Genomic DNA, 24,208 nt, shown 5'->3' with positions numbered 1-24,208 from the left:
AGACTGCAGCATGTTAACGGTGGGGCAGTTTCCACTGATTTTCGAGGGCGAAGCTTGTGTTTAGGAAGCTCGAACGACCGTGCTCTAGGACAAAAGTAAAAATCTTGAGTCTTCCTGTCTGAATTAATATGTAGTTCGATGTTCTCTTCGACCTTATAGTATCAGGTCCTCCGTAGCCCACTCATCTATATTAGTGGAGAAAACAAGTGGCCCTATAGCGGGTCCATCCCTTCCCGAAGAAAATACTCCGGGGTACACTTCAGGGGTAGAACACGGGGCTATATTGTATAACGGAAAAGAAAGGGCATTATCGGAATCAATCCTGGATAGGCAAATTGACGTGTCTGGTTGATGCAGTGATCACATTAGCGTTAAGCTGCTGAGCAAATAGCAAAATTGGAAAAGCTGAACTTATTCTTCGAGATTTGCAGATTGTCACGCGACTATTGGATCCACTGAACAATCATTGGCTAAGTTCTGCACGGTCTCAGCATTCAGCTGAAGGAAATTGTCTTCTGCAAGCCTCAGAAGGTGTGGGTCTCCAATCTCATAACAGATTCATGGCCCTATCACCTACATGTGTGATGCACCTACCGAGCAGATCACAAACTATTATTGATTGCTTTATATTACTCCCTCTTCTGGAACTCTTACTAGCCCGGCTTTTAACTCAAATGAGAAGAAACACGATAATGAAACCAATAATAACTGACGAAAAAACAAGTTGTTAGGTTAGGAGAAACGAAATAACGAGAAAGACCTAGTTATAATACTCCTGAAATGGGGATCATTATTGAGGACTGTTGTAAGGAGTAAATAAATGCGAGGTTACTCGGCTGTGTCTCATTTTCCCAAATAGGAAGCTATCTGCATCGGGCATTTCTGTGGCTAATACGAGCTCAGCTAACACAATTGACTTCCTCAGGCGCCCTACATTACTCGGGTACTTTGAATGGTCCCACAGAGTACGGAGTGAATACCCCCGAAATTAATTGAAATTATGATTGGAGGTAATTTATCTAGAGCATTCCGAACCTTGTATGTACTACCCTATATGTGCTAGTAGGATATGCTGGGCTTCCCAGAAATGTCAGGGGAAATTATACCTGGGTAGAGTACGGTAGCAAGAGGAAAAATATCGGATGCCGATTGGAATGAAGCGGGCTCGAAGAAGTGTGTGGCTAACCCTTTTGAGGTAAATAGCAGGCGAGACCCATCTGCTTGCATAGTTTAGGTGCATGATTTGAATAGCCTTGCAGATCGCGAGATCGGAAGGTCAATTCTCCTTGGCACTTTCAAGTACGGAGTACAGTATATATTAATGACTCTCTGTCTTCTTTCTCCAGTCAACCCACAGTGATCATCAGGATACATTTTCTATTCACAATGCATCTCTCAACTATCAGTGTGCTTCTTTTGGTTGCTCTAGCAGAAGCCGCGTCCTTCGTCACTCCTATCAGGCATAAGGCAAACAAGGTAAGCCCTAATACCCCTTTTCGGTACGCAAGGTTATATAAGGTTCAATGCTCATACTTCCCAGGAGCCGGATTACCCAAAAAGATGCTACCCAGACCCTTGTAAAGGAGTGACCTACGTGAACTCTACTGCTGTTTGCGGTGACCCACGACTCGGTCCGAAGGACCTCCCTGGGTTTTTCCCTCTCTCCAATGAGCTTGAGACATACTCCCGCTTTGGCGAGCTCTGCCCATTCGAGTTCCTGGAGAAATGGACATTGAACGCTTCCGACCCGAAGGGTTATTGGATCTATCCAGACAGCGACGGATTTGCCCAAACATCTGAGGATGTGTCTATTCTAGGGAATTACACACTCCGCGTGGGCCAGAAACTTGATAGATTCGGGTCCGAATATGGGAAGTTCCTGGCACCTCTTGGAGCTCCATATATCGAGCGATCCCTGCCACCATCCAATCTTTTCGCGCCACCCAATAGCAGCTTCCCGTACAACTACCATGTCTACGAGGTGACTAAGGAATTTGACGTTCTCTTGGGACCCATCGAGGCTTGGTTTGAGCAGCCCGGGTTTGGATCGCAGCTTTTGGCTCGGTCCAGTGTGGCGGATCTGTTGAAAGGAGGGTTCTTGAAAAGACTGGAATTGAAGGACTATGATGAAGCTGATGAATACTCCGCGGGTTATCTGCCTGCTCCCGAAAAGTCTTCCACTTAAAGTATGTCTTGGGGGATATTATGGAAAGGCGTTTATTTTCGGGGCATTGAGTTTTCTTTCTTCCAGTATATGTTACTTATATTTTTAATATATAAATGCAATGCCACTAATAGTTCTTTGAGCATTCATGCCCTGCAGCTCTACAAAGTAATTGAATCAAGCGAACGGCCTAGAGTTTTAAAAGTACGTGGGCAGAAATCTTGTATGAACGATGGGAAGAAAAGGCACTTATCCTTTATCAAACGCAGGGTAGAAAATGAGACTAGGATTAAATAATTAGATACAATGAAAATGATTTCAAGTATATTCCGATCGCCTAGCTTCCAATATCAGATTGGAATGGCATTACTGATCTTCCGATTTAGCTTGACAGGGTATGCCAGCATGCTACTCATTGTTAGTCTAGATGTCAAGAAGTAGAAGGACAGCAGGGCATACTCCTTTCCAGCTTGAGTGCAGCCGCAACCACAGAAGATCGATAGGGGGTAGCAGAAGATCTAAAAAGGGCATCCATGAGCCTGGAGCCAAGCAAGAGTCTTCATGCTGTCGCCCAAGAAGATACTGTATTTACTTACCGCTGCTACAATGGTAGAGAAAAACCCTGTCGATTTCGTCAGACATGGGCTCACTTTGCAGCAATTCACACTTCAGAATAACCGAACTTACCGACTGTCGGGCCGACCACCTTACAGTTGCATGGGTTCTGATCAGTGCCACATTGAAAGCAGATAGGAAAGATCGGAAAGAAAGGGACGTCACACATGGTGTCAGATTTGGCTGAGCTGCAGGGCCTTGAACTGGAATACGGAGAGAAATGACCCGGCCTTTATCCAGAGAGATTATCTCGAACGAGTTTCCCCGGATGGAGCACTCACCCAGTTACGTTGTAGTCGTGAGTTTGGGATACAATCATGATGACGCAGATGAGATCGAGATCCACCGATCGTCCTGTTTTAGGTAGTAGTGGGGGGGTTTAGTTCATGCTGGGGTATTAGAGAGGATCTTCACGATAACAAGCAAAGATAACGTATGCTGTGTATCCATCCCATCCGATCAAAGTAGACCAAGTCCAAGGATGTATGGAGAATAGCCCCAGATGTCCTTCTGGGCTAAAATTAACCTCAAAAATGCCGGGATCGGGCCGGGACCTCCCGATTAAGAAATTACTCAGCAAGTGGCTAGGTACCTAGGTGACTCCCAAGGAAGCCACACTCCGACACAGCCACGATGCATGCCATTTCCCCTCGAATCAGAACGTCATTCTCGACTCCAAAGGACCGTTGACAAAGGTCTCAAGCCCCTGAGTCGTCTCATCTTCAGCCCTGTCCCCGCTGGAATTTAAACAGCATTCCTGTCGTGCAAGGAACATCCAGATCCACTCCAGGCAGCAACAGTGCCTAGAAAGGACTTAAGGCTGAAACTATCTGCAACAAGACTCCTGTTCTTGGCATATAGTCCATCGTTTTTTTTTCCACCCCGTTTTCTTCCCTTGGTTCCAACCAACTTACCTAGTCTTCGGTTCTTCGCCTCACTTTTTCCTCAATTACAAAAGCCCCGACTCACTAGACCCTCCAGTACACCGATAAACGATCCCCCACCATGGGCGCCCGCAATCTCATTCCCCTCATCCTCCTCCTCGTCTTTGTCGGCGTCATTGCCGCGGTCGGATTCGTCGTCTACAGCATCGTCCAGGATGTAGGCAAAAGCACGCGCGAAAAGATGGAGCGCAAGAATATTGCTTTCACAAAGGATGGCATGAAAGTGCAAGTAAGGGAGGTCAAGGATGAGGCCTACAAGGACCGGACCCAGAGGTGTGTTTTGTCTCGCACTGTTCTTTTCCTGCCATTGCTCGTTCGTGCCGACTGACCCGATATTTTCCCATAGCGTCCTGTACAACATGTGGAACCACACTTCCTTCCCCGCTTACAAGAGCCGGCTGTGGGATATGACTGGCTCGTCTTCGGAGCAGAAGGATGATGAGAAACGCAAGTAGTATGTTGGACCTGATCCTTTTTTCGGTTACGTATCTGGATCGACTGAACTGACCCGCTCTGCACCAGGTTTCGCAATGAACACTTCTCCGCGGATTTACACTGGACATATTCTCTGCATCTATCCTCATTCCATCTACAAGTTTCATCGGATGCTCTAGTCCCGGCAAAGGGCTGGTCCCCAAAAATAGCGTGCGCTCCTGCTTTGAGGGACGAACTTTGACATTTTCACGTTCTTGTTCATACCTATTTCTGCCTTTATGGTCTCGGTAAAGGCTTCATGAATGATGGCCAGTCCTGATATGATCTTACTTTCTATTTCAAACCTGCGATCACTATGCATCGTACATTCTGAATTCTGTTTCGTAAATCAATACGAGGTTCTACTAGTAAACTTGACTTTGCTTCGAGACCGCGTCTAGTTTACGTTGTTCAGTATAGTAAATACTGACAGATCAAGCTTTGAGCTGGTGTCAATTGATTGGATTCATTCTGATGGGACGGTAAATAAGTGTAATAGACATCCGCCCCAATCCATTGAACTGATATTGATATCATCCGCATCTCTAGCCAGAGATCTCAAGGTTCATTCCTCGGTATTCCACCATAGGCGCATTATCAATGTAGCGGTTCTCATTCCATCCCTTATGCTTTAGCCTCGGCCTTGCGGCGTGCATAGTAGCTCTCATCCTGGTTCAAAAGGAAGAACGGATCCGGTTCCGGCTGCCCACTACCACCATACCAGGTCGGCTTAACCAATGTCATGGGCGTATCGTCTCGCCGCTTGTTGGTGAAAGCCATTTCGAAAGTCTTGGCCCACTGGACTCTGTTGTTCAAGCCCTCAAGGCCCCACAGCTCCTGCAGGAAATGCAGGATTGAGCTATGGGTGTAGGCCGAATCGTCGGCGTACATGGTGCCTTGATCGTGGATGAGGAGATTGGGTGGCACCCAGGGTGATATTATGAAGGCAGGGACACTGCGGTAAATGGATAAGCTGAATGTTCATGCGGCTAAACTCGAATTGAGATTAAGATGCTTACCGGACTCCCAGACGTGTAAAGTCATAAGTAAAATTGTGGTTTGATGACTTGCCCTTGAAGATGATACCGTCTTCGGGTTGAGGCACGTTGAGTGGAGTGGGGACATGGTCAGCAAACCCACCGTGCTCGTCAAAGTTGATGATCAAGACACTATATTCGAGTGTTAGTGTTGCACTCAGCATGAGGATGACGAAACTGACGCATTGTCCCAGTACTTGGAACGACGTAGGGCGTCGTACAAGTGCTTGACCATCTGCTCCCCAGCTGCCATGCTGCTGGTAGGATGCATCGAGTCGACTGTGCAGCACTCAGGGTTCAGGTACGAGAATGAAGGCAGTGTGCCAGCTTCCAGGTCACGATAGAGCTCCGTCGCATGGACGAGACGGTCCATTGCGTTGTCTTGCACCCACTTGATACTACCGTTAGTCACCGAGCTGACACTTTGTTAGGTATAGGGAGTGACTGACTTTATACATGAATGCATCGACGATGTCGGCCTCGTAGTACTATAAAAGTGGTTAGTCAGGTGCCAGTGTAAAGGAGCGAGATATATCTCACGTTCTTCCAGCTGATATTTTTCTTGCTGAGCGATTCAAAGATCGAGACCGCACAAGTAGTCCCGGTCGCATTGTTCCAGAACCCAGCGGACTGATAGGTGTTATCGACAAAGCCGCAGGATGAGCCTGAGGTTGCGAATTGGCGATTAGGGTTAGTGGGACCCGGGTGCTCGGCGAACTACAAGGGAAAGTCTATAGTCAGTTATCTGCAATATATGTAGCCATGTGTAGATCAAATATAACCCACGTATGAATCAAAGAAGGCAAAATTGCTTGCCAACTCCGCCAGAGTAGCGGTCTTCTTCTGGTTCAAGGCCTTGATCACGAATGCTGAATCTCCAGGGGTAGCATTGTACATCTCCGATTGGCGCTCGATAAAACCTGCCATATTAGGGACATCGTCCTTTGCCGGGTTCCACTGGCGGAAGATTTCGTAGGTGACTCCACCAAAGTTGTGATCTGGGTCTTTTAGTGGCACCTCGGTTGCATCCGGGTCAGCACAGATTGCTAGTGGCTCCCCATAGACCGTCCAATTGGGGTTGGTGTAGTCATTGCAAAATGTAAGATTGCGTAAATTATCGATATCTGGATGGAAGTCCCAGTAGCCGGCGATGTTGTCAAACGAGTGGTTCTCAAGAGTGAGATAAATGACATGCTTGATCTGGTAATTCCGATATAAGCCATCTGTTCCTTACCTACCTAGGTAGGTAGGAATTATAGATGTGCAATCCACTCACGTTCTCTCGTAGCTGGCCCCACACCTGAGCACCCCCGGTTGGACGAGTGGATGCAAGACTGACCAGAGCCGTCAGAACGACGAAGCCCCAGTAGAGAATCATAGTGACTTTTGTTCAACGCGAGACTGTGAGCTTCTTCGTAGACAAGTGCAAAGAAACAAAAAGGAAAGCTAAAAGGAAAAGGGAAGAAGTCGAGAAGTCGAGGAGTGAAGAGTGAAGAAGTAAAAGCAAATGTGTTTGCAACTACCTTATTGCCATCTCTAAACGTCTACATCTACCTCTAACTACCGTGGGCACCCTCCCCGTGCATTTAAAAGCCCTATGGGTTTTACAGAGATCCCAGATACTATAATAGTTGATACAACGAGGTATAATGGGTGGTCTCGTCGGGTAGTTGTAATAGCGACATTAACCCCTCTTAGGGCTGGAAATATACGGAGTCATATACGGAGTATGCATATTCATTTGCGCCTGCTATCTGCAGAATACGCCGCTCTCATTTGCTGCTGGATCTGCATTTTCTCTCATTTGCTATTTGCTCTTTTTCTCTTGTCTCTGCCTTAATATGCTTATATCAGAATATCCAACCAAATAGTATACTACCCTAGCTCTGAAGGCAGAGCCGCTGCGCTCCGCGCAGAGTTAAGGCTACTTGTCTACGATATACCCTTCTTCATCTTCATCTTCATATGTCTCTCTCTACCAGGCTGTTAGCCTCCCTCCTCTAGCGCACTGGCTCAACATGCTAACGCATCAAATCCGTTGGGGGCTTTACGCTATACCTATCACTCCTTTCCAAGCAGTGGCACGAGCTCGTAGTGTACATATATTAATGTTGACATGTGAGTGTGTGGAGTCATGGATTAGAAATGGCTGTTTCTTATTGGTCCCACACCTCGAGTTAAGCACCGGGAGTCCCTCTCAGAGATCCACTTGGTCCCACATCAAAGCTTGTCCTCCTCGAATCAGAGTTGCACGTGCCCTGTCCATGAGGGGAATGCCAAGCACGTTGTCTTCCTGGGTCACTCAATAGGCTGTGGTAGGCAATAGGAGCTGATCATTTCTTTGTCAATATGTAAGGCTGTAAGCATGGGAAACCTCATGACTGCATCGCGTGCTTTCACTGGTTAATTCTCTTATCTCCTGCATCCCTCGCTTTCACTTAAACAAACATTCCCAAACCCCATTCAAGGGATACCGCAAGGTCTCATTTCATTTTTCAATTCCATCTCACCGTGAAATTCCCTAACCGGCCTGATGTCGAGTTATATGCCCCTCCCCGATCGCAGTCCTTCTTCGGAGGATGAAAAGGACTCTCGTGCTCAACTTCGACCCGATGTCGAGGCGGGGAACAGCACAAGCCGTCCCAGTGACTCGGAGCGAAAGTCTTCCCGCTTCATCGACGGTCGCACCGTGTCCGATGCCATCATTGGCCTTTCTGACGGCATGACTGTGCCTTTCGCCCTAACTGCTGGACTGTCTGCATTGGGCGACACCAAAATTGTTGTTTTCGGTGGACTGGCGGAACTCATCGCAGGAGCTATATCGATGGGACTCGGCGGGTATCTGGGTGCTAAGAGTGAGGAGTAAGTTTGCCTAGCTCCTAACACCTACTTCCTATGAAAATATGTCGGGAGATATTCTGGAGATCCGACAGCTGACATATTTGCAGGGAGTCATACAAAGCTACATTGGAAGAAACCCAGGCGCAGACAATGACGGATCCCGCCTTTGTGTCCGATACCATCTCCGACATCTTCGAGCCCTACGAGTTGCCCTCTGAACTGGTCTCACAACTCAAACTTCATCTGTCTCACTCTCCTATGCTTCCATCCTTCCTCATGAACTTCCATCACACGCTGCCCGAACCCTCAGACTCGCGAGCTATCGTCTGTGCTTTGACAATTGCCTTGGGATACTTTATCGGTGGATTTATTCCCCTCATACCATACTTTTTCGTCGGACCCCACGAAGCCTTCATCGCCCTGCGGTGGTCCATTGCTACCATGGTCATTGCGCTGTTTATCTTCGGATATGTAAAGACATGCTTCGTCAGTGGCTGGCGTGGTCGTCGAAATATCCGCAAGGGTGTCATTGGGGGTATACAAATGGTCCTGGTGGGCGGCATCGCCGCCGGTTCTGCAATGGGGCTGGTGAAAGGCTTCCAGATGCTGGCTGATGGTTCCGATGACCAAAAACATGACTGAATGGCCTTCGAAAACTTTCTACTGTCCCGTGGCGTTGGTACTGAGCGGTTTTCTTCTCTTTGTTTCTCGATTTACGACGATACATCGGCAGGCGTTGGGGGGTTACTTGATCTTGCTTTGCAAACTACATACATAACCAAAATCGAACGAAGACTTTGATTCAGTCATTCAATGGCTGCCTTTTCCCCAGTAAATGTTTCTAGCAGCAACATAGCAGTCACTAGTACAAATCTTGTTTCCCCATGATATTGTCAGTCCTAGCATCACTAAGAGTAAACTGACATCTGCTTAGCACAAGGATCTTCCTTCATACGTGTTGCTGCCATTATGAGGTGCCAAAGGAAATTCAAGCCACTGAAATCTTTTGCTGTGGTGATACCTTTGGATAAGGCGCATTCATCAACGCGACATCCTCTGGCACCTTCTCCACAGACTTCCCCCAGGTGCCTTGCCATGATCGGTTAACGAGGCGGTCTGCCAATGTTAACAGAACGCAATATATCACACATCCGAAAAGAGAAACATGTCTTATGCCAACCCTTCCTGTTTCCCCTGAAGGAAATCTTTCTGAGTCTTGTATCCCGCGTCTTTGCTGTTCCCTATTGCTTCTTGTTCTAGCGCCTCCAGGAGATCAAGCACGTAGTCTTGGCAATTCCAGCCCCGAATCTCATTGTGAACAGTGACTTGACTAGCAATGGTCTTGATGGAGTCGATTTTGGCGACGTCCACATCATATAGGTGAATCAACTCCACCAGCCTTTCCGATTGTCGAACATCCGTTGTCTCCATCTCATATCGGAATCGACCATCTGAACCCGCCACCTGAAGGAAAAATTTGTCTTCTTCTCCGGGTGCATCGATGAAAACACCCCAGTGTTTGTAAACCCCGTCGCTGATGCTGATGGCAACATAAATTGAAACCGTGGACGACATATTGAATACGATAGATGGGAAGGCAATCCTACGAGTTGTTAGAAATCTCGATGAAAGCAGTATTCTTTAGCAGTGCCTACTGCGTTCTATTCTCTAGTGCGTGGGGTGGTTAGTGTATATGAGGCTTTGAACTGAAGCGGGGGAAAAAATAGATAGTGACCGCAGTCACAAGACGTATATCAAAAACTCCGTCTGGACAGGAAACACTTGAGATAAGCGCCGAACATAATGCACAAGCCTCTGGTATTTTATTTCTGGTCTTGGTGGCAGCATATCCAACCATGAGAGAAGCGCTTAGGCTACAGAGGTATAATTAGCATTTCTTGTTCGAAATGTCAGCGCATATACAGAGTAGCGAGCCTATACTTGGGACGACACACGATTACGAGAATGTACACTCTATATCTTTGCCAAAAAAGGTTTGTCTCAAGGAATAATATAAAATGCAAATGTACAATGTAGTCATTTCCCCCCCCTGACCGCATCGGGTTTGCGGGGATGTAGTATGATAGCCTGGCAAGATCGACAACGCAGAAACGTCGATCATGGTATTGTGTATCAAGCACGGGCGTGTCAAATGGAATTTCCTTACTTTGAAAATGTACCAAATGATGTGAAATGTAAGCCTGTGCAATGCCAAGGGCTCACGAAAATGGTGGCATCTGCATATCTTGACAAAGCAGAAAGTTAGGTGACCTCACCGAGTATTCATCGAAGTACGGGGTAGCATTATAGGGATATCTTGCATTCTTGACCTGCACCCAAATCCCGATAAGGCTTAGTAGTAAGGCGAACAAACCAACCTTGGAAGGGAACGAGATTACAGCCTAACTTCATATCTGTGGCGCAGCTCAACACACACACACACACACACACACATCAGCCTTGCATCACTTCTACCTAGGTAAGCCCACTCTAGGCAGCCGCCTCCAGATACGAATACGAAGTTAGGTTCGAAAGATGAATACATAGTCAACAATATTGTAATAAAAAGCCTCGGCATACCTACAGTTTACGGAGTACTGCCTATATTGTAAGATGCTCAGCTTTGACGCTGGATTGGAGATGAGGTCAAGGGGTGGTTGGCTGCGGTCGCGCGACACTTGAACTCTGAAACGCTGTGTACGAGAGTCAAGGGGTGGAAAGTATATTCAATCACAGCTGTTCCTTTTCGTGCAGTTTCATTATTTCTTTTTACGAGATGTTGTTGACTGGTCGAAATCAGGAGGCTGGTATCCCCTAAAGGAGTCAAGGAGGGGTGTTATTATCCCCTGAGGCCAAGCTGCACATCCTCATCTATGTAAGCGCTGGCCCCATATAAAACGGCCCTAATAGTGTCAGACTTATGTTTTTTTTTCTCCTATCCGGTTTAGCTTGTGACTATCAAGTATGTGGCTGAGCCACTTAACTGGGGCAATTTAATGTCAATGCCTAACTACCAACTACAATACGGAGTATATACTAGTAGAGTACTTCGTATAACATCTAGATGTGGGCCGTTGGCCAGCCTTAATATGAGGTACAACATACAGAGTGCTATTTTGAATCACCAGGACGACGGTTGAGCTGAGATGTTACAAGCTGTGCATAAGCGAAATTAGACAGTTCGGATGGATTTCAATACCGGGACTAGATCGATGGGGGCAATGGAGAATCAGCCAATCAGACTTCGATGATGGATCTTATATGGAAAATTTGCGAAAATTTGGGTCCCAGCGGTAATTTTGGACTACATTTAATAATGAATTCCATTGATTTTTTTTAAAAAAGAAAATTCAAAATCACCAAGTCTCAAGATCGATATAGCATCGATATAGCATCACGCTATATCGATACATATACCCAATATATATAAGTTATACAAATTGTAGACGTATCATCGGGAATCTCGGAGTCATCTGCATAAAAACCTAACGTGTCGGACCATTGGCATAACAAAGTCCGAGATATGCCTAGAAATCACAATGTGATCTCCGCGGCATCCGTGGCTTCCGATCAAGTTCTCAGACCGGATGTCCACTGTATTAACGAATACTGCCGAGGGCTCCGGTCAGAATTGCAATAGAAATGAGATGAACAATTAGACAATACTTATTTTTTGCGCCGTACCTGAAAAAGGGATCAAAGATAAAATATAAGCTAAAACCAAAACTAGTGACGCCATAGACGCATCGAATAGGTCAAGTAGCATTTTACAGACATGAAATGTAATCATACCAAGAAAATTACACCCAAAACTTAGATGCAGGTAATACCAATACAACAATACTTCAAGTTCCCATGGATGAAATCCAGGTCTTTTCTTCTTCCTCCTCTCATCTCTCTTCTTTAATTCATAATATCTCCGTTTCAGGGCTTCTCAAGTGGTCTCCTTGGGTTTCTTGAGTCCTGTTCATCCTGGGTTTTATCGCCATTTTCTCCTTGCATCCCGACCCTTGTCAACGTGACCTCCTGAGTTCCCTGGGACTCACGCCCTCGGCCCTATCCTTCGCCTTCCTATCGGCCCAACTCAACTTTCCATGAGCCTCACTCCTGGCCAACGATAAACCTCCTTCCGTTACGCGACTTCCTTCCGTCTAGTCCGGCATTCATTGAAGTCTCAACCACCCCTTTTCCAAAGTGATCCGGACCCTCCTGGAGGAGAGTCGCCGCGAATATGAGCGCCTCCTATCCGTCATGGAAAGATCGCACGCAGAATCAGTTCGGAAAGCTCCAGATCCAAGTGCCATGGCGCTCATTCCAGCTCCTGGTGCCACATCGCATGCGTCGCAAGCTCCGGTCCAAGCTCCGGAGCCGCCTCTCACCCACCTCGTCCATATCGAGGTTGCAGACCTCCTTCTCGCCTGCCGACACCCTCAGATCCTTACAGGCACACCGGTGGACAGTATATGACTTCCAATACTTATTGCTCCTCATCATCGGCTTTTTCTCCTTGACAATTATCCAATCTCCCGGTCCACTGGGAAAGACGGCGATCGCCACTGGACTGTTGTGCTCCCTTCTTATGCCAATCACCCGGCAATTCTTCTTGCCTTTCCTTCCCGTTGCTGGGTGGCTAATCTTCTTCTATGGATGCCAGTGAGTTTTGATTTCTCTTAGGTTTATTCCAGCAGAGCGCCTGACATGGCCTTGTGGGCGTGAGCAAGATGTGCGGGGATGTGGACATAGCTAACAGCTGTTTCTCTAGGTTCGTCCCAAGCGATTGGCGGCCCGCTATTTGGGTCCGAGTGTTGCCAGCCATGGAAAACATCCTGTACGGTGCCAACATCAGCAACATCCTATCCGCCCACCAAAATGTGGTGCTTGACATTCTGGCATGGATTCCCTACGGACTCTGCCATTACGGAGCGCCATTCGTCGTTTCACTGATCCTTTTCTTCTTCGGCCCCCCGGGAACTACCCCTCTGTACGCCCGGACTCTCGGATACATCAGCATGATCGCCGTCTTCATTCAGCTAGCTTTCCCATGCTCGCCACCCTGGTACGAAAATCTGTATGGCTTGGCCCCAGCCGACTATTCCATGCAAGGAAACCCAGCTGGTCTTGCTCGCATTGACAAGCTGCTGGGTATTGATCTCTACACTTCGGGCTTCAAGCAATCCCCTGTTGTTTTCGGTGCATTCCCTTCGCTCCATGCTGCCGACTCCACCTTGGCAGCACTGTTCATGAGCCACGTCTTCCCGCGATTGAAGCCCCTCTGGGTTACCTACACTCTGTGGATGTGGTGGGCTACCATGTATCTTTCTCACCACTACGCAGTCGATCTGGTCTGCGGTGGTCTCCTTGCCACAGTTGCCTTCTACTTTGCCAAGACCCGGTTCCTGCCTCGAGTCCAGGCCGACAAGATGTTCCGCTGGGACTACGACTACGTTGAGATCGGTGACTCTTCTCGCGAATTCGGGTATGATCTTGCCAGCCTAGATGGCGATTTCAACTTGGACAGCGACGAGTGGACCGTGGGATCTTCTTCGTCCGTTTCCTCGGGCTCTCTGAGCCCCGTAGACGATCATTACACCTGGGAAAGCGAAACTCTCACCTCGAATCACGACATCGAGGCTGGACGCTAATCCTCGAGCTTCACTTGCACATGTGGCTCGGCGCAGTCCATTCTTGCATCTACTTTTGAATCGGCGTTATGTTTGACGACAATGTTTGGGAACATTATCTGCATCGAGCAATCTTCGACACCTTAAGGTTTTTAATAAAACCTCCGGTTCGCGCGGTATATCCGCCTCGAGCTGAAGGTACTCCTCACCTTCTGGCTGTACATGCCTCGCCACCCCACTTGGGGCTGGCAACTCCGTCTATAATATTAATATCGGTGGCGCAAGGGATCGGGCCTTGTTCACTTGCCTGCATTCGCCAATCCCCCGCACCGCCACCGCCAACCTTCGCTTGTACACATTCTTGGGCGCCCTCGGGCGATCCCCTTTATTTTTCTGACCCATGTCTTTCGCTACGACTTTATGAACTGGGCGAGCCACCTTTATTCTTTGCTTTCGGCTCGTCCAGATGAACAAATATTTTTACCATTCGTGTCGCTCGCTCGTCATAGGCGCCTGGGAACTTCAACCTGTTTTTTTGGGGAGATGAAAAGTTTCGGCGCTTTTTGCTGCACCATCACTCGCTGTGCACTAGAAGGATTTTTGAATATTGGCTGTTTTACGACATTTGCATCGACACATTAAAGGGGGTTTTAAAATGATCGTCTCGATCTACCCTCTGTGTCTACGCCGCCTGGCAGGTGATAAGCGGCTTCGATATTGCGTGGATTCTTTCCGTGCGGATTCAACACGAAAAGATCCGAGGAAACGACAGAGGGACACCGAAAGCCGGAGCTCATGTTTTCAGAGCTCGAGCGGCCATGGCAGCTAGGGTGAAGGGGATTTCGGTACTTTTGACGGAGGCCATCTCCCCGCCCTCGAGCTTGCCCCATTCTCTTCGCTTCTGACTATCGAGGATGAAGCTGATCCGACAACCTATTGCATCTACGCCTCCCGTGACAACCTCGATATGACCTGGATTGGGTCGTGTGCATGTTATCATTACTTCTGGGGGCGGTGGGAACCTGTTGGGTATTGCTAGCATTATTTTTAATCACTAGCGTATGAATGTATCATTGTACATTACATTATTTACAACCTTTGGGCTTTGTTATTGTACATATTAAATCTTGTATTACTCCGTATACATCATTCCAGCTATTCGAACCTTCATCCCCTCCATGAAGAGAACTGGCAAGCCCGGTGTGATCAAGACCGTTGATCCACGCAGTAGACGGGGCATCTTGCGGTCCTTGCATATCATATGGGCCAATAGAGAGTCCACTTCGTCGATCACACGGGACCAGTTGCTGTCCAGGTGGTAGCTTGCATTAAGTTCCCTATTTTTAGGGCGAGGTAAGAAGCTGTATCCGCGTTTATCCGTGATACAAGAAGTGGCTGGAATTTATGTATGCACTTGCTGAGATGGCTTGTTTGGGTATCATAAGCTATAATCGAACTAAATACGTGTTGCCATAGAAAAGAAGAAAAGAATATACATACATATTATATTCATATAAGGGTCTGTCATAAAAAGATGTACAAAAATGCTGGCTCATAAACAAAACCCCATCCGTCTAGGAGAAATCCCAGGTGTCTAAAAAGAGGTACATATGTGTCCACGGGTGTGTGTCAAAACGCAAGCCAAATAAAACAATTATTCAGAACAGTCGTAAGGGAGCCCAGTTGACCTATTCATCGTCAAAGATTTGTACACGATCCGCATACTCGCGGATTCTGGAGACGAAAGTCTCTTCGATTAAATCGCCTTTGCCGCCAGCGACACGGAGAAGGAGGTCGTTGAGTGAGGCACGGCCTAGGATATCCACGTGATCACCTATATCAAGTTAGTCGCCTGTCATATATCGTGGGGGAAAAGGTAGGCAAGGGAGGAAAGAAGAACATACCAGTGTTGGGACCACCGCGGGGCGAGAAACGATCAGGCTCGTGAGGCATCTCAAAGACCTTGATCTTCGTGCCGGCTGGGTTATAACGCTTCATGCGCCAGCCTTTGGCGCACATATACCCTGTGCTAAGCAAGTTCACGGTGCCATCGCCCTCACCCATCAATACGCCGTGGTCGACCCCCTCGCTGTTGGTGATGGTGGTGTCCATGCTGACCTTGAGGTTAACTAGTGGGTCGGGCTCTTCCTGATAGAAGTAGCTGCGCTCTGTGGGTTTGCCCACGCCATAGAAGCAATATATCTTCATGTCTGGGGCGAGGGGCAGACGGGACTCTAGAGGATTAAGCCAGGTGCGCGGGTCCTTCTCGTTGGCTTCGACCTCGCGTTTCGTATGCGCGACGCCGTGCGAGTAGCTGTTCAGGACCTGCTTCCGGTACCAATCCTCGCTCTGGTCCAGGAGGTACTGAAGACTCTCTGGTGTGGTGAGATTGCGTTGTGTCAAGGATGAGTTGGTCTCGTGGAAATGGAGCAGGTTGCCAAAGGTCAGGGTCTGGCCTGGTTGGTCATCCGGTGCCCAGGTCGAGTTCCCCCATATGGCCTCACCACCCTTTGGTAGCATGCTGGAGATACCGGGCATCGCGCGGAAGATCTCCGCGCGTTCCTCTTTCGATAGGAATTTCTCCAATCCATACACGGCGAAGGCGTTCAGCTGCGCTGTATCCCGCATTTCTCCGGACAGAACGGCAGTCAGTCCCTTGACGGCGCCCAGCATGCAACCACTGATGTTGACCCACGAGTCGATGTGTTTGTTAACCCAGTCTTTGCCGCCCTTTCCGTGTTCCTCGCTCTCTACCCACTTGAAGAAATACAACACCACCTGGGATCCCATGCTGTGCGATGCCAAGGTGATCTTCTCGCCCTGTACCTGCACCGCGGTCTCGATGTAGGACTTGAGTCGAGTGAAATATTTATCACGAACTTCGAGGTTAAGATATGAGAGTCGCCAGTCGTATGCAGCCGTAAACGCATTGGTCGGATCATAGCCAATGGTAGCCAGGTTCTCCAAGATCTTATTCCATATCCAGTACCCTGTGATAAAGAAATCCGTGGCATCGAATCCTTGTGCCGCACGGAGCTTAATGCCAGGTGGGTCAAGGCCTGTATCCCGATCGAGCATGACATGGTTCTTCCATTCAGCTTTATCCATAACCAACGCTCTCATCATGCTCCAGCTGCCCCATAATCGTCGGCGAAAGTATTGTCGCGAAGTTTCCTCCGTGCCCCAGCTCTCTAAGCCAGTCGAGATAACTCCGGGGATCATCACGACAGGGTGTTTCGCTTCTACGCCCATGGCGCGAAGTTGTAACCCAACAGCAAACGAATCATAGCTGACGGTATCGCGTTCATGTTGCTATGTCCCCGTTGGAAGTCAGCCAGATGGTAACCAGGTAGGGATAAAAGCAATCCCTTGGAAACCACGTACCGAGAATTCTCTCACGTCGCTCACAATTCCCTGTGGAATGGCCTCAATCCATGACTCGAGATTCAGATCCATGAGCGAATCCAGGCTTATGACTTCATGCTGGTTCGCGAAGAACAAGGCAATGAAGATGCCGAAGATCCCACCCAGCATGAAGATGAACCCATTGCGACGTTTACTGCGAGGCTTGATAACCAGCTGCGTGACTTTGGTATCAACAACCTCCGCATGGGGCTGTTCTTGCTCGGCTTTTGTATCGCTAGCTTTGTTGGAGGGCGGGACCTCGTCCTTGCCCGTGCGGCGGCGGAGCATAGCGACCAACCGCGAGGGAGTAGAAGGGGAGGACCTGGTCGAATTGCCTGGAAGATTAATATTAAGAACGAAAGCAATAAATTTGAAGAAAAAGAAAAGAAACAAGGAAAGGCAGGGGAAAGAAAAACACGGAAGTGCATAAAGTCCGCGAACGGGCGGATCGGCATCACATGGCAAAGTAACTTTCTTCCCCGACACATCCCACCGTCCGTCAACTCCAACCATATCAGCCCACTTCGATGATATCGTGATGAGCAATGCTTCTGATCTTCGCTACGTGCGATATGACAACTCGCGCGAAAATGAGTACGTCGCCGCAATGCGCCAGCTGATCTCCAAAGATCTGTCCGAACCTTACAGCATCTACGTCTACCGCTACTTCCTATACCAATGGGGTGACCTGTGTTTCCTCGCGATGGATGATAAGGACGAGATGGTCGGGGTCGTGGTATCGAAGCTTGAGCCACACCGCGACGGCCCACTGAGAGGATATATCGCCATGCTGGCCGTGCGCGAAGAGAACCGGGGCCGGGGAATTGCAACAAAGCTAGTGCGCATGGCTATCGATGCTATGATTGAGCGGGATGCAGATGAGGTATGTCTACACAGCTTGGATGGCTGTTGATCCCCAAAATGGGGTAGTCTCGAGGGTAATGGTGGGCTGACTTGTATGTGTTTTGGGCAGATCGTCCTCGAAACCGAAATCACCAATACTGGCGCGATGAAACTGTACGAGCGGCTGGGTTTCCTTCGTAGCAAACAGCTCCACCGATATTACTTGAATGGCAACTCGGCGTACCGGCTTGTGCTCTATCTCAAAGAAGGTGTGGGCTCGATTCGGACGACACTGGTTGATCCCTATGGTCTTCCACCACCAGTACCCGGTCTACCTGACACATGTGGAGGGCATTCCCATGCGAATATGGGGTCATTGATTTGATTTTTGGTAGCAGCGTTTTGAACTTTTCTCGTTGCTCTGTCAAAGCTGTGCTGGCATGACGTGTCATGATAATTTATGGGAAATGACCAGAATAGATATACTTCACAGGAGCTGGCGTCCTTGTGGAACTTATATTGTATAGACAACATTGAAATCGACTATGTTGGAGTCATATACTAGCACACATAGAGCTGCAATTGAAAGTGCTTTGGAATCTTTCAAGGCCGCGTTGAATATGAAACTGTCCCAACTCTTGGGGTGCTTGGATAGCATGTGATGGGACTGGGGGAGATGTGACGCTAACATTAGGGTAGGTACTGGCAGAACATGCGATCATGGAAAATTGAGTTAACATTAGAAGCTATCATCTAGATGTTGATAATAGAAAAGAAGGGGGAAGTATCCCCTTTATGGGATTATGTCCGGAGCTTGCATAAATCTGACTGTGGATCATCATCACATGTGCATGCATATAAAGCCACACCCCCGTGTATGTTTTATATTCCCAGAATATCTCGCCCCTAATGGATCCAGGCGCAATCCGACACCTCCGAAGCCCATCTGGGATAACAAAAGCAAATAAACAAGGTCGTCGACCCGGCAAAATAGCCTGCACAGCCTGCCACGCCCGCAAAAAGCGATGCGACATCGCTCTGCCATATAACCAGTGCACACACTGTCGCAAAGAAAATCAATGCTGCATCCCGAGAGATTCAATTGACAGGTATGTGAAGCGAAGAAAAAAGACAGATACTAGCAAGTCTTACAAAGCTATTTCAAGACCAATCCGGCTACAAATGCCCAACCGCAGCCACAACACCCAGAAAACTGCTAGTAACTACGAAAACCTATTCCAGGTCAACGGCTTTCTGCCAAAGGGAATCGATCATGAGATACCACGCTGGAGTGCCGTGTATTCGTCTTATTCGGAGATGCGCCGGCTACTGCCTTTTCTCACTTCCACTTCGACGTCCCCTTCGTCCGAGATTGAAGGAGAGACTGCATACATGCAAACTGCAGCAAATGAGACGAAGCTGGATGTGTCTTCATCAGGGGAACCTTGTAGGCGCCCTCTGTCTGGTGTTTTATATAGAGATTGTGCGGAGGCGACTTCTGTAAAGGGGATCAGCATCCCTGCTCCTCAGTCACGGTCTCGGTCTCCGGCGCCTATAAATGAAAGGGTTGGGTTGGAGAAGGCGTTAGCTTGCGAAGCTGAAATCCTGCATGGAGGCCTTGTTTCAGCAGGGGAAGTGAGAGGCCCCAGTGATGAGGACTTTGGCCCTGCTTACGATGTTTTTATGAATGACCTCGATGCATTGCTTAGATTTTGATGTTATATTGAAAGGGGAAATGTACCATTTACGACTAGAATGAATATATATACACTTAGAAGATGCTATTTTGGACATTGCAGCTCTATGATTCTATATGTTCAGATAATGTACAGGTATAAGATACAAAGTGACAGGGAACTAGGCTGACTAGAGTACATAAAAACAAACACCAGCCAAAACAAGCCCGCCAGATAGGATATTCATGCAACACGCTAGCGTCAAAAATGGAGAAAGGTCGAAGAATGTGTGAATGATGCAAAAGGGAAGAGTGTTGGGAGATTATTGGTCTTTGGTTCTGCCTTGGTCTCGGTCTTTGTCTTTGCGGACGATGGGAACTTGAATGGCGTTCTGCATCTTCCAAGTCAGCGGCCGCGGTACACCACGCCATTCTTTGTCCAAGATGGACGCTGCGTCCAGCATAATCGGGGAAGGATGCTGGGGGACATAGCGGGTTGCACCAAGGATGATGTCACGCTTAACGAGGGCATTGGCAAGGCGGATTTGGAGATCTCGCTTCTCACCCCTGGGTTTCCATCCTATGAGGTAGAGAATAGGATTGTGACGGAATTCGGAAGGGATCTCGTCCAGAATGGAGTCTGGAAGCCTGTAGTTCTCATGGTGCGTGTCGATGCCGACGATGACCTTGCCGGCATCGGAGCTCCACAAATCTCTGTCGAGTCTCGTGGGTTTGCCAAAGGAGGCGTTGCGACATAAGGATGTCAAGACCGCCTGCTTCATCTTGTAGGTCACGGTGCTTTTCATGCAGGAATACCGCCATATAACCAGGCAGATGTTGTACTGGCGGTGTCTGAATGCGGCCAAAAACAAATCCTCCCAATTTTGCGAGGTTACCTCGAACAAAGGATGCTCGAAAAACCGAAGGGTATACTGCAAAGCCACGTGGATGTTCGCGCCCAGCGCATGCACAATATGGCTGAGCGGATAACTGTCAACAGTGAGATTGTTGTCGATGCAGATTTCCATGAGCCGGTCTACAGAATCGAAATCCTTCAATCGAGCGACCACACTGAACATCTGGCCGACCACGGAAGGGCTGAACCAATTAGCGCCCCATGTATTGGTCATGAGACTGATGAAGGAGTCTATATCTTTCCCGCTGTCCAGATGCACTAAAAGCGAATCTTGGATTGTCTCCTGGAGTGCGCTGTGGATGGTGGAAAGGTTGGACATGTGACCACCCTGGACCATATGTTCAATGAGCTGGGCTTTTTCGCTGGGGTCAACCAGGGCGCTGAGCAATGCAAGCCATGTTTCTGGGTTTGGGCGCATGTGTAATCGAGACATCGTCCGCAGGATGTGACGAAAGACAGCCACATCCTGACGCTTCGCAGCAGCCCGCAGCAGGATGTTATATGTATCAGTGGTAGCCACATGCTCTGTGCATGAAAACAAGGTTCGGGCAGTATCAAGGAACTCATGCCGACAGAGGAATTCAAGCGCATTATTTAAGGCCGCAGTCGAGATGTAATTGGAGTATGCTTCTTCCATGAATAGCGCCTTCAGGTGTAGTTTAATCCGGACCTCGTGCGGAAGCTTTGATAGAGACATGGCCTTCTCATCAAGCGTCGGTTGCCTCGCAGATGTGACATCCTCAACGTGCTCGTTGAACTCCTTCACGGTGGCAATAACCGGACGAGGTAGCAAAATCTCGTCCAAATTCGAGCTGCTATCTGACGTTTCACCGAAATGCCAATTTCCACGAATCAACGGCACAGGAAACTTCGAACGCTGCACCGCGCCCCGAGAAATGCACATCGGAACCGGTGGTTTGTGGATATCAACAAGTGGATCTCCCATAGCTTGTAGGCTCTGTGCGCGGGTAAAACGCCCTTCCACCAGCGCCATAATATGGTCCGTGGCACTCAAAATGACTCGACGGAGTAATCCCTTGCTCTGACTTGCAGGTAGGATGTGCACACGGCATCCATTATGAAGCGGGATGTACCAAATATTCTCTTTCAAGGTATAACGAGTCACACCAGAAAACAGGGCGAGGGTCTCCTCTGGCACAAGTATCTCCTTCTTGTTCAAACTCTTCTTGGGATTTCTTCGGTTATCGCGTTGTACTTCGTCCAGAATCTCCTTAGTATCAAACCAAGCATTGTCGTAGAGCTTTGCTGAACGAGATTGATATTTCTTCTTCATATATTCTCGAAACCGCAACTTCTTCCGATCTCTAATCGATGTATTTCGTAAAAAAAGTTGCTTCTGTGTAGGAGGCGAAGGTTTGGCGTCCAGGGGTTTATTGTGCTGTCGTCCTTTTTGTATTCTCTTCGCTCTCGTCAATGCGAATCCACGCAGTGGTTTCATTGGAGGGGCGTGTTCGACACCTGCGAGGGAATTGACAGGTTGTTTCTGATCTGTGGAGAGCCGTCCTCCACCACTTCCATTCAAACCATCGGAGCCAGTTTCCTTGCCCTTTCCTATTTTAGAATTCTCTCGGGCCACCGCAGGGGGCGATTGCGGATTTGAATCGTCGGGAGACCGGGAGGAAGACTCAGAGGAGATCCATTGGCGCGAGTGTCCAGAAAGCGAAGGACAGGGGCGAACTGATGTGCGAAACGGGATGCCAGAACTATGACCTAACCTGGCTGGAGTATCAATCGACTTCAGGGAAGATATCCGTCGACGCTGCAACGCAGGCGCAGCCCAGCGGGGGTAAAGAAACAAAAGAGGCTCATCGGGGCCAGTCGCGACAGTGTCCAAGACGGCAGACAGACGCCTCCTTAGACACGGGCCGCCACGCAAGAGCATAAGGGACGATGCTCCAATGGCACCCGAGACATGAATGGGAAAGGAGACAAGAATTAGGCGCGTTGCTGTTTGAGGTGTTTTTTCGATGGACCTTTTTGCCCCGAAAATTGCTGGGCCGCCGAACAGGTAGGCGGTGGCCGGAGCTTGGCTCTGCCGGGTGAGCTCCTATACTTCGCTACCTATGGAGGTATGTAGGTATATTATTCTCCCAATAATGTCTATTTCGCTTATACAGAGGAGTTCTAATACATTAATAAATATGACCTTCATGGTCAATCTCAGCAGCCTTGGGAATGCCCCTGAAAACCCGCCTCATCGACCTCGCACGCTCCTCCAAGACCGGCCGCTTAGCCATTAATGTATCATTCTTGGCGATCGGAGTCAAGTCTAACAATTCCGTTCCTGACTCTCCATGATCACCTTTAAAGACATCAGGTCCGGTGATATGGCGCTTGCAAGATTCTGCGGCACGGGTGAGATTGTCTTTCTTGCGTTGGACTGCATCGGCGTCTTTATCGGACTCGGTGGAAGGCTTGGACAGCTCACGAATGACATCAGAAAGATATGTTACAAATTGCCAGCGGGAGGTCTGGAATAGGAACATGGGCATTATATCTGGTATCTGGTATCAATCAAAGTACAGTTAGCCCAGTCCCAACTCACGGATTAGGGAAAGTCGTTCAGCTCACCTTGTCATTCAGATAATAGAGCTCGTCGCCTCCCACCTCAATAAATTTCTTCAGTGCATCAATCCTCTCTCGATCAATGGAAGCTAACTTCAAAGCATGCATCAAAGTCGGTATATCCCCAATCTCATCGACATGTGACTCCTCATCAACGGTCATGCTCGCCTGATTCAAGAATCCAGATTCCACCCGGGGCAGTCCCGTAGTGCTCTGCTCCCGACTTCTGACCTTGGACGAATGAATAGTAAAATAGTCCTCTGTAAGCATGTGCGATTTCTCAAAGTCTGAGCGACCAAGATTCCGCCGTGGATGGACCTTAGTCCGTAGTCTCACCCACCGTCTCCTTCGAACAAACGAATGGAACCACGGCTGCGTACCATGCCACGAAGACGAGGCAAACGAAAAAGAGTACTGCCATCCTTGCTCATCGGTATCGCCAGACATGTCAACATACCATGTCTTCCACGTCCACTCCCAGCTCGGATCAGGCAGTTGGGCATTCGTGATATTAACAGGACTGGCTCTGCGGTCCTGGGTCATCCAGGGGCTGGGGTCGAAATTCAATAGCGAGCTATGTGAGTATCGTGGGACACCGAAAAAGAACCAGCCCCGCTGGTTCTCGTAGAGAACGTCCATTTCCGAGCGCGATTTGGCGTCCTCGCGGCCGTTGGTCTGGTCTTCTACTCCATTCACCTGGTCGCTGCCGCTGCCATTCCCATTATTAGTCGAGACTCGCGATGGCGCGAAGTCAGCCGTTTCGACATCCCTGCCACCGCTGCCTTCTCCCCGGGAGCTTGCTGAGATTGAGTCCCCGCGCACCTGGGAGGATTCTCGGCTGGGCAAGTCGTTTGTGTCGGGCGCGATACCGAGTCTATCGGGTTGCCATTTTGCGTATTTCCGCTTTTTGAGCTGACTTTGGACGGATGCACGGCTCAGGTGCTTCGTCAAGCTTCCTTGATTGAGGGTGGATGTGCGCCGTGTAGATCCTTCGCCGGGAGGTTGCTGTGGGGCGGTATTATCCACGAGGGAAATGGAAGGCGAGTTCTCCATGATCTGCGTGTGTGTACAATATATATCATGGGAT

At 48.7% G+C, this 24,208-nt stretch overlaps 11 protein-coding genes across 11 annotated transcripts; 5 read left to right on the top strand and 6 right to left on the bottom strand.

Annotated features, from left to right (window-relative positions):
* Positions 1–1,386: 1,386 nt before the first annotated feature.
* On the top strand, positions 1,387–2,185 carry N7519_002823 (TNT domain-containing protein; the record flags this gene model as incomplete). Its single annotated transcript, XM_057289601.1, has 2 exons — positions 1,387–1,476; positions 1,541–2,185. 2 exons carry the CDS (start codon positions 1,387–1,389, stop codon positions 2,183–2,185), a joined length of 735 nt encoding a protein of 244 aa, XP_057150803.1.
* A 329-nt stretch (positions 2,186–2,514) lies between these two features.
* N7519_002822 (uncharacterized protein) lies at positions 2,515–2,948 on the bottom strand (the record flags this gene model as incomplete). The annotated part of the gene is made up of 2 exons (XM_057289600.1): positions 2,515–2,682; positions 2,832–2,948. The coding sequence occupies 2 exons, from the start codon at positions 2,946–2,948 to the stop codon at positions 2,515–2,517; spliced, it is 285 nt and encodes a 94-aa protein (XP_057150802.1).
* An 836-nt stretch (positions 2,949–3,784) lies between these two features.
* Positions 3,785–4,178, top strand: N7519_002821 (uncharacterized protein; the record flags this gene model as incomplete). The annotated part of the gene is made up of 2 exons (XM_057289599.1): positions 3,785–3,996; positions 4,070–4,178. 2 exons carry the CDS (start codon positions 3,785–3,787, stop codon positions 4,176–4,178), a joined length of 321 nt encoding a protein of 106 aa, XP_057150801.1.
* A 643-nt stretch (positions 4,179–4,821) lies between these two features.
* Positions 4,822–6,612, bottom strand: N7519_002820 (uncharacterized protein; the record flags this gene model as incomplete). Its single annotated transcript, XM_057289598.1, has 7 exons — positions 4,822–5,152; positions 5,217–5,366; positions 5,417–5,625; positions 5,684–5,722; positions 5,775–5,951; positions 6,021–6,434; positions 6,511–6,612. 7 exons carry the CDS (start codon positions 6,610–6,612, stop codon positions 4,822–4,824), a joined length of 1,422 nt encoding a protein of 473 aa, XP_057150800.1.
* A 1,155-nt stretch (positions 6,613–7,767) lies between these two features.
* Positions 7,768–8,717, top strand: N7519_002819 (VIT1/CCC1 transporter family protein; the record flags this gene model as incomplete). The annotated part of the gene is made up of 2 exons (XM_057289597.1): positions 7,768–8,096; positions 8,183–8,717. 2 exons carry the CDS (start codon positions 7,768–7,770, stop codon positions 8,715–8,717), a joined length of 864 nt encoding a protein of 287 aa, XP_057150799.1.
* A 528-nt stretch (positions 8,718–9,245) lies between these two features.
* N7519_002818 (uncharacterized protein) lies at positions 9,246–9,650 on the bottom strand (the record flags this gene model as incomplete). Its single annotated transcript, XM_057289596.1, has 1 exon — positions 9,246–9,650. One exon carries the CDS (start codon positions 9,648–9,650, stop codon positions 9,246–9,248), a length of 405 nt encoding a protein of 134 aa, XP_057150798.1.
* Positions 9,651–12,306: 2,656 nt separating this feature from the next.
* Positions 12,307–13,717, top strand: N7519_002817 (phosphatase PAP2 family protein; the record flags this gene model as incomplete). Its single annotated transcript, XM_057289595.1, has 2 exons — positions 12,307–12,728; positions 12,838–13,717. The coding sequence occupies 2 exons, from the start codon at positions 12,307–12,309 to the stop codon at positions 13,715–13,717; spliced, it is 1,302 nt and encodes a 433-aa protein (XP_057150797.1).
* A 772-nt stretch (positions 13,718–14,489) lies between these two features.
* Positions 14,490–14,738, bottom strand: N7519_002816 (uncharacterized protein; the record flags this gene model as incomplete). The annotated part of the gene is made up of 1 exon (XM_057289594.1): positions 14,490–14,738. One exon carries the CDS (start codon positions 14,736–14,738, stop codon positions 14,490–14,492), a length of 249 nt encoding a protein of 82 aa, XP_057150796.1.
* Positions 14,739–15,384: 646 nt separating this feature from the next.
* Positions 15,385–17,614, bottom strand: N7519_002815 (phospholipid:diacylglycerol acyltransferase; the record flags this gene model as incomplete). The annotated part of the gene is made up of 3 exons (XM_057289593.1): positions 15,385–15,530; positions 15,601–17,008; positions 17,081–17,614. The coding sequence occupies 3 exons, from the start codon at positions 17,612–17,614 to the stop codon at positions 15,385–15,387; spliced, it is 2,088 nt and encodes a 695-aa protein (XP_057150795.1).
* A 25-nt stretch (positions 17,615–17,639) lies between these two features.
* N7519_002814 (peptide alpha-N-acetyltransferase MAK3) lies at positions 17,640–18,329 on the top strand (the record flags this gene model as incomplete). The annotated part of the gene is made up of 2 exons (XM_057289592.1): positions 17,640–17,984; positions 18,075–18,329. The coding sequence occupies 2 exons, from the start codon at positions 17,640–17,642 to the stop codon at positions 18,327–18,329; spliced, it is 600 nt and encodes a 199-aa protein (XP_057150794.1).
* A 1,613-nt stretch (positions 18,330–19,942) lies between these two features.
* N7519_002813 (uncharacterized protein) lies at positions 19,943–24,174 on the bottom strand (the record flags this gene model as incomplete). Its single annotated transcript, XM_057289591.1, has 3 exons — positions 19,943–22,581; positions 22,703–23,060; positions 23,128–24,174. 3 exons carry the CDS (start codon positions 24,172–24,174, stop codon positions 19,943–19,945), a joined length of 4,044 nt encoding a protein of 1,347 aa, XP_057150793.1.
* Between the last annotated feature and the right edge of the window lie 34 nt (positions 24,175–24,208).

This window comes from Penicillium mononematosum (genome assembly GCF_028829835.1).
Source record: "Penicillium mononematosum strain IBT 11891 chromosome Unknown utg000002l:1.0-8112719.0:1.0-8118358.0, whole genome shotgun sequence".
Classification (NCBI taxonomy): Eukaryota; Fungi; Ascomycota; class Eurotiomycetes; order Eurotiales; family Aspergillaceae; genus Penicillium; species Penicillium mononematosum.
The sequence above is the reverse complement of the archived record's forward strand: the minus strand, read 5'-3'. Positions and strand labels throughout refer to the sequence as shown.